Here is a 10,000-nt window from a genome sequence, read left to right on the forward strand (position 1 = left end):
CCTCCTTCTTTCCTTCCCTCCCTCCCTCCTTCTTTCCCTCCCTCCCTCCCTCCTTCTTTCCCTCCCTCCCTCCCTCCTTCTTTCCTTCCCTCCCTCCCTCCTTCTTTCCTTCCCTCCCTCCTCCAGTTCTAGTCTGCAGCCTGTAGGAGTTTCGGAGGAAGAAGTGGGCGGAGCTGTGGTGGATGATTCAACGAGCTCGCGGCGAGCTGATGAATAACGAGGTCACAGCCCACAGAAAACTGACAGCTAAGATCCAGTTAAGAGAAGGAATGTGTGTGTGTGTGTGTGTGTGTGTGTGTGTGTGTGTGTGTGTGTGTGTGTGTGTGTGTGTGTGTGTGTGTCTGTGTGTGTGTGCTGCGGTGTGTCATGTGTGTGTGTGTCTGTGTGTGTGTGTAATGTCTCGTGTGCTGTGTGTGTGTGTGTGTGTAATGTGTGTGTGTCTGTGTGTGTGTGTCTGTCTGTGTGTGTGTCTGTGTGTGTGTGTCGTGTGTGTGTGTGTGTGTGTGTGTGTGTGTGTGTGTGTGTGTGTCTGTGTGTGTGTGTGTGTGTGTCTTATTGTGTGTGTGTAGTGAGTGTGTGTGTGTCTGTGTGTGTGTCTGTGTGTGTGTGTCTGTGTGTGTGTGTGTGTGTGTCTGTGGTGTGTGTATTATGCTAGTGTTTATGTGGTGTGTGTGTGTGTCTGTGTTGTGTCTGTTGGTGTCTGTCCTGTGTGTGTGTGTATGTGTGTGTGTTGTGTGTTGTGTTGTGTGTCTGTGTGTCGTGTATTGTGTGTGTGTGTGGGTGGTGTGTCTGGTGTGTGTCTGTGTGTGTGTGCTGTGTGTGTTTGTGTGTCTGTGGAGTCTGTGTGTGTTGTGTGTGTGTGTGTGTGTGTTTTGTGTGTGTGTGTCTATGTGTGTGTGTGTTTGTCGTGTGTGTGTGTGTGTGTCTGTGTGTGTCTGTGTGTGTCTATGTGTGTGTGTGGTGTATGTGTGTGTGTGTGTGTGTGTTGTGTGTGTGGTGTCTGTGTGGTGTGTGTGTGTGTGTGTGTGTGTCTGTGTGTCTGTGTCTGTGTGTGTGTGTGTGTTGTGTGTGTGTGTGTGTGTGTGTGTGTGTATGTGTGTGTGTGTGTATGTGTGTTTGTGTGTGTGTGGGTGTGCTGTGTGTCTATGCTGTGTGTGTCTGTGTGTGTCCCGTGTGCTGTGTGTGTGTGTGTGTGTCTAGTTGTGTGTGTGTCTGGGTCTGTGTGCTATGTTGTGTGTGTGTCTGTGTGTGTGTGTGTCTGTCGCATTATGTGTGTGTGTGTGTGTGTGTGTGTGTGTGTGTGTGTGTGTGGTGTCCTGTGGCGTGTGTCTGTGTGTGAGTGTCTGTGTGTGTGTGTGTGTTGCTGTGGTGTGTAATGTGTGTGTGTGGTGTGTGTGTGGGTGTGTTGTGTGTGTGTTGTGTGTGTGTGTGTGTCGTGTGTGTGCTGTGTGTGTCTGTGATGTGTGTCGATGTCCTACTGGGGTGTGTGTCTATGTGTGTGTTGTGTGTGTGTGTGTGTGTCTGTGTGTGTGTGTGTGTCTGTGTGGCTGTCTGTCTTGTGTGTGTGTGTGTGTGTGTGTGTCTGTGTGTGTGTGTGTGTGTCTGTGTCTGAACAGGTCTGACGGAGGGTTTAACCATTTAAAGAGCTGACCTTTGACCCTGGCAGGTGCACTGACCCGGTCACAGCTCAGAGTTAATGAGTCAAACTGCACAACTTTATTAACAGACGAACAAACCGTGAGAGACAGAAGAAGGGATGGAAACAATTTTACTACCTACCTACCGGCCACCACACACACCTGGACTGGTTACCACCTGAATTGCCACACCTGAATTTGGCTTCGAACCTAATGGGCTTACACCTGACCACACAGAACTGAACACACAATCACACACCATACCTGAACACACCACCTAACAGACTGTTTCAACACAGACACACACACACACGACCTGGCCATACCTACCCACACACCTGAACAGCACCAACCTGCACACGACAGTTACATACACAGACACCCACACACACACACCAACACACCAGACTTTAACGCACACACATTTCACCGCACACACACACACACAGACAAACAGACACACACACACACACACACAGACACACACACAAACAGACAAACATACACACACACACACACAGACACACACACACACGAACAAACAAACGAAGCACACACACACACACAGACAAACACACATGAACACACACACACACAGACACCCGCACACACACACACACGCACACACGCACACACACACACAACACACACACACACACACAGACAGACAAACAGACACACACACACACACACACACACACGACAACATACACATTCCACCCACCCCACCCATAAAATAAAAAAAAAAACACACAACACACACACACACACGAACACACACACACACACACAGACAGACAAACAGCGCACACACACACACAGACACACACACGCACACAGACAGACAAACAGACACACACACACACACAGACACACACACACACACACAGACAGACAAACAGACACACACACACACACACACACAGACACACACACACACAGACACACACACACACACACAGACAAACACACACACACACAGACACAGACACACAGAAACACACACACACACACACACACACACACACACACACACAGACACACAGACACACACACACACACAGACAGCACACACAGACAGACAAACAGACCACACACACACACACACAGACGCACACACACACACACAGACAAACACAGGCGCACACACACACAGGCCACACACACACACACACACAGACAGACAAACAGACACACACACAGACACACACACACACACAGACAGACAAACAGCACACACACACAGACACACACACACAGACAGACAAACAGCGCACACACACACACACAGACACACACACACATGAACACACACACACGCACACACACACACACACACACACACACACCCTACACGCACACACACACACACACACACAGACAGACAAACAGACACACACACACACACACACACACACACAGACACACACACACACACACACACACACACACACACACAGACACACGAACACACACACACACACACACTTACACGCACACACACACACACACTGGTTTTTGGTAGTTAGGAGGACTATTTTTTCAAACCAGTTTTTTCCAACATTAAACAGTCACCCCTTTCCACTTGTGCTAGAAAGATGTAGTAAATCTTGAAAAATCCTATTTGAGCTATACAACACAAAACTCACTTCAAAATATGAATACACACATCAGAACTCAAAATACAAGAACCTGACACCATGGTGTATTAAGAGGACAAACGATAATGAGGTACTTAGCTCCGCCCATGACACAAATACTAATTACCAGGGCCAACTTTATTTATCAGGACCATGGCCATACATATACACAAACATGTAAGCTCTGTGTATTAAAGGGTCAAATATGGATAAATGGGACCTTCAACAGACACAAGTGGATTGTGTGATACAGTGCCATCACTTAAGTATTAGAGCAACCGAATCCATACTATTTGTGAACAGAAATTAAAAGTGATGAATGGCAAAATGAAATTATGCATGTCGACACGTGTCTGGCTTGAGAGAACACTAACATGTCTTCTCAAAGAACTCGAGTGACAAACACCAATCTTTGTCCTTGCAGAGAGCAACACAAACACTGCACACAGCGTCATGTCAGGAAAACAAAGATACATCTGATGTTTAGCATTCAAGAAGTGCAAGAGGGTCAGAAGCTTTAATTTTTAATTTTTGCTTTCCTAGCACTTTCCAGAGAAACTAGAAAAAAGACAAAGAAATCATCAACGAAAACAAACTCTACTTTTAAATAAACCTTTTTTTAAAGTAAGGAAATTTGTGTTAGGTAAATTATACATTTGTTGTAACAATGTTTCTTGGCTATAAATCATGTACTGATGTAACGCCTGTTTATTCACCCTTTAAAATTCATAAAAAATAAAAATAACATTCATAAAGAACATGCATTAGTGGGACGCAATGGCTGCAGAATTGAGTATGTGGGTTGCATCGATTAATATTAATTTCTGCCAATGCCAAAGAGACCTGTGTGTCTCAATACTACTTAATATCATTCTCATGAGTTCATACTTCTACAGTAGTATTGAGACACACAGGTCCTGTGTAATCCTCACCATGTGAGGTTCAGACATTAGCAGGTCTGTTAGTTTTGTGCTTTACTAACAAACTCATTGAGTGTTAGTCCCTTCATTTTAGACTTCCAAAGAGATGCCGTGTCAGGCTGCTGACGAGGACGAATGCAGGTCCTTTGCAGTCATACCACAGTTAATGTTGCAGTCCAATGACTTTACTATAGACGTATGGACTCATGAGAATGATATTAAGTAGTATTTAGACACACAGGTCCTGTGTAATCATCACCATGTAAGGTTCAGACATTAGCAGGTCTGTTAGTTTTGTGCTTTAGAAAACAAACTCTCATTGAGTGTTCGTCCCTTCATTTTAGATGTCTGAACCTTACATGGTGAGGATTACACAGGACCCGTGTGTCTCAATGCTACTTAATATCAATCTCATGAGTCCATAATTCTACCTTTAAATCATTGGAGATCAAAATTACCTCTGGTATGATCACTGCAAAGGACCTGCATTCGTCCACATCAGCAGCCTGACACGGCATCTCTTTGGAAGTCTAAAATTAAGGACGAACACTCGAACCATCACCAAAAACATCCCCAACTTTTATACAAAACAAAAGCAAACAACCACACAACACCCACAAAAAAAAAAACGGAGTTTGCGTCTAATGCACAAAACTAACAGACCTGCTAATGTCTGAACCTTACTTAGTGAGGATTACACAGGACCTGTGTGTCTCAATACTACTTAATATCATTCTCATGAGTTCATAATTCTACAGTAAAGTCATTGGAAATCAAAATTACCTCTGGTATGACTGCAAAGGAACTGCGTTCGTCCATGTCAGCAGCCTGACACGGCATTGACCTTATGATCCAACATAACGGCTAATATTCTGGGCAGCTGCTTTGGGATCAATAAGATGTTTTATAATAATGATCATAGAACATGATCTATGTTTCTAAAGTGCAGTTTAAAAAAAAAGAAACCTTTAAGGTTAAGCATCTTGTTTGGGATTTCTTTTAGCTCTCTGTGGCCTTGTTGCTGCCATCTCCTGCAAAGATCAGATGTTATTGACTTGAGGAACAGATAAAACATATGTATATTGGGGAGCAAAAAGAATAAAAAAGATAAGGAATTTAACTGTAGTTATTCATATATCTATCTATGTATATTCTATTCTGGTAGTTATTTCATTAATGACTTAATGTTATTGTATGTGTACATGCTGTATGAATTAAGTCAAGGGTATCACGTCTCTCACTTTCTATGTACAGCAGTGTTACGTTTAGGCAGTAACAGAGTAATATAACGTGTTACTAACTATATTTTGGTAATGTTATTACACTTACTGAGTCCGGTAATGCGTTACAATTCAGGCGGTCAGTGAAAGAATATCACACACTGATGATTTTTAAGCAGCCCAAAAGTTTGGCATATTAAACAATTTCAATTTGGCATGGCACTCACATGGGCAGATAGCGAACGTGGCATGTACGTCTCTATATTTATGCTAGCACTAAGAACGGCTCAAAACAAATAAAACATCTCATACAAAGTGTACCTTTGATGCTTGATAGAGAGCTGATTTTTCTAAAGATTCGATGCCTCCAAGTCCTTCTAATGCACCTTTGCAGCGGACTAGCATGGTGCCTTTAAACCCTGCTACACTGACGAGCATGCTTGCTAACAACAACGAGCTAAGCTGTCGCAAATTAGATGCTTCGGTGTATCCGAACGTCATCAAGTAGCCTATACCATTTTGCTTAATTACATTACATGAATATATTTATATAAATGCTATGTGTAAGGGGTTTTGTAAGAGTCTTACCGTATGCTCCACACGGGCAGCAGGATGAAGCGTGTTAAACTAACACTTCACGGCTCACACCTGAATTTACAGGACTGTACCAAGTGGATGGAAGAGGAGGGTGTATGAGAAAAGGAGGAGAATTCTTTTTTTTCTAAAGAGCAAATTGATTTATTCAAGAACAAGAAAAAAATGCGTTTGAGGGATATTTTGTTACTGTCAACTACAGTGACAGTCCCCTGCATTTACAAATGGCGGGGACAGCGGAAATAGGATCCTATCAGGTAATCCAATCACAGCGCTTCGCCTCGACATGTAGTTACAACGGCTTAAGTGAAGACTGACGCCTATGGCGTAGAGCAGTGGTTCCCAACCCGGGGTCCGGGCACCCATCAGGGGGGCGGCAAAGATCACAGGGGGGGCGCAAGTCTTTATCTGGTTTGAGGTTGAGGTAAAAAAAAACTATTTGCACATCTTAAACAAATTATGATAATACACTAGAATATATAAAGTATACAAAAGTCTGTATAAAAACTATATATTTTTGTTCTCGCTTAAAATTGTAGGCAGGCTACTTAGTAGGCCAAACCTGTGACCCTTGCGGTCATCAGGTCAGCTGCTAGCTGCTATCTATTATCTGCTAGCTGTTAGCTGCTATCATCCTTGTCTTTCCTGCCGCCACGGCATCACTATTTTATGAATGAAACACAGCGGAGAAACATAAAAGTGATGATAACTGCTCTGTATCAAAAAAGAAAGTAAGGCTCTATCTTTCCTCAATAGGAATAGTTTCCTCAATTTTCAGTTTCGGGTGGAGCGGGGGGCTGAGCTTTTCTCAGACAGGAGTAGGCCAAGGAAAAAAGGTTGGGAACCATTGCGAGAGTACGGCCGATTTGATGCAGAAGTATAAACCAGGGCTTTAAAGTGATGGTTCGGAGTAATTACGACCCTAGGGTCCTTTGCACCATGACCTCGGAGCCAAACACCCCCAGAAGCTTTTTTTCAGGGTCAACATTGGGACTAGCGTAGTAGCGTAGCGGGATTATCAGCTGAATAGCTAGCACAGAAGGGGAAGGGGGAGGGGTTCTTAACATTACCCACTATGCCCGAATGATACCAAACGCGTCTACAGTAGTACAAATAGGTTATGCACTCATAAACGATGGATTGTTAGGGTGTGTGGTAGTACCCAGAAGTTTATGTAAATAACACTTGCCTGCTGGCTTCTGCTTTCTGCTGCTGCTGCTGCTGTTATTACTACCGGCAGTAAGAGTGCTTAGGGGACGTCTACAAATTACAACACCGAAAAAGAGACAGCACAAAATATTTATTAATTTAATGATTAAATAAGGTAATGTCTCCAAACTTACCTCAATTATTACTTGTCTCCTGCTAGTTATACTACAGCACTTACTTTAAAAAATAAGTTAAATTAAAAAATATTTGTGTTGCATCTCTTTTCGGTGTTGTAATTTGTAGACGGTCCCTAAGCACTCGTCTCACAGCAGCAACAACAACAACAGAGAGCAGAAGCCAGCAGGCAAGTGTTATTTACATAAACTTCTGGTGTACTTACAAACTTTACAATCCATCGTTTTATGAGAGCATAACCTATTTGTACTAGTGTAGACCTTTGGTATCATTTCGGTCATTATTAGTGGGGTAATGTTAAGAGACACTTCGGATCCATTAGCTTCATGCTTAAGCTATTCAGCGGCTAACGCTACTCTAACTAACTCTCCCAATGTTAGACCCAGGTGAAAAAAGCTTCTGGGGGGTGTTTGGCTCAAGGTCATGGTGCAAAGGACCCTAGGGTGAAATTACTCCGAACCATCACTTTAACCTGTAACTTGAGCTTTAGCCTTTAGCTTTAGCTGTAAAATCCCCTTGATAGAGGTTAAAAAGGTTACATTTAGGCATATAACTTCTTGGTTAAGGTTTGGTTTAGGCACCCAACTAACCTTTATAAAATCTTTTTTAAAGTTAAAGATTTTTATAATAGAGAGTAATCACATTGCTGACTCATCCCGTGTAAATAGCCACACCTGAATTAGAAGGACAGTGTAAGAATTATCAGGACCTTCCGGCAGACAGCCAATCAGAGGCTCAGAATAATACACACTGTGTGAATATTCATGAGGTCCTCCTAATACACAACCTGGCCATTATGGGGCGCTGTGGTGATACACAGATTATACACAAAATCAGGTTTATGTGTATTAACTGGTCATCTGTTTTTTTTTTGCATTTTTAGGGTCAATGGACCAATAGAAACACTTCTACATCTTTAGAATTTTTTCAAAATTAGCAGGACACTGCTCCTGTCCTGTTAATACAAAATGTCCTTCTAGTGTGGTGTGTATTCTGACCAATTGTCCTGCTAATACACATGTACCAACACACACACACACACACACTTACACACACACACAGACACACACACACACACAGACACACGAACACACACACACACACACACACACACACACACACAGACAAACATACACACACACACAGACAGACAAACAGACACACACGCACACACATACACACACACACACACACACACACACACAGACACACGAACACACACACACACACACACACACACACAGACAAACATACACACACACACAGACAGACAAACAGACACACGAACACACACACACACACACACACACAGACACACGAACACACACACACACACACACACAGACACACACACACACACACACACACACTTACACACACACACACACACACACACACACAGACAGACAAACCGACACACACACACAGACAGACAAAATGACACACACGCACCCACATACACACACACACACACACACACACACACACGGACAGACAAACAGACACACACACACACAGACACACACACACATGAACACACACACACACACACATGCACGAACACACAAACACACACAGACACACACACAGACACAGACACACACAGACACAGGAACACACACAGTTATTGTTAGTTATGTGTTATTCAGGTTCCTGGGCTGATGGGAGTTTTAATTTACGGCTCTGTTGTGAAGCAGTCCTGTTGTTGTGTGAATAATGAAACATGACAGAGATATTGTATATAATAATAATAATAATAATAATAATAATAATAATATAAGTCTAATAATGAGAGCTGGTATCCAACATGTTGTCATGTTGTTTGTGCTGAACATCTCTGTGTGTCTGACGGGATTTGGGAAACTCTCGTGTGGTTTTGATTTATCGTTTCATTACGTTTGTCTGTGAAGTCTTCGCCGATAAATCACATTTAATTTGAGCAATGATTAAAGTTTGGATGAGATGGAAACGCAACAACCATACCCACAAAAACAAAAACACACACACACACACACCACACAAACAAACAAACACACCAAACACACACCAACAACACATACACCAACATACACACACACAACACAAACACCAAACACACACACAATAACACACACAACAACACACACAGAAACACACACACAAACAGAAAACACACACACAAAACACACAGAAACACACACCAAACACACACCAACAAAAACCACACACAACAACACACCAACAATAACACCAACACACAACAACACAGAACACACACACACACACATACACACATACACACACACACACACAGACACACCACACACAGAAACACAACACGCACACACCACACACAGAAACACACACACAGACACACCACACACAGAAACACACACACACACAACACACACACACACACACACACCACACACACACACACAAACATACACATAACCACACACACACACACAGACACACACCACACACACATACACACACAGAAACACACGCACAAACAAACACCACACACACACACACACACAGAAACACACACACACATAGGCAGAGACGCACACACACACACACACACACACACATACACACACACACAAACAAACACCACACACACACACACACACACACAGAAACACACACCACAGGCAGAG

General features: G+C 43.1%; 1 protein-coding gene across 1 annotated transcript in view; it reads right to left on the reverse strand.

Moving 5' to 3' along the window:
- Window positions 1–10,000, reverse strand: part of f2 (coagulation factor II (thrombin)) — a 78,883-nt gene that overhangs the window by 54,657 nt on the left and 14,226 nt on the right. The window contains exons 2-3 of the mRNA XM_039793925.1: window positions 1,800–1,862; window positions 1,652–1,671 (exon numbers count right to left, since the gene is read on the reverse strand). Of these exons, the coding sequence (XP_039649859.1) occupies window positions 1,652–1,671; window positions 1,800–1,862 (83 nt within the window). The remainder of the gene's footprint in view (window positions 1–1,651; window positions 1,672–1,799; window positions 1,863–10,000) is intronic.

This window comes from Perca fluviatilis, unplaced genomic scaffold (assembly GCF_010015445.1).
Source record: "Perca fluviatilis unplaced genomic scaffold, GENO_Pfluv_1.0 PFLUV_unplaced_scaf_5, whole genome shotgun sequence".
Taxonomy (NCBI): Eukaryota; Metazoa; Chordata; class Actinopteri; order Perciformes; family Percidae; genus Perca; species Perca fluviatilis.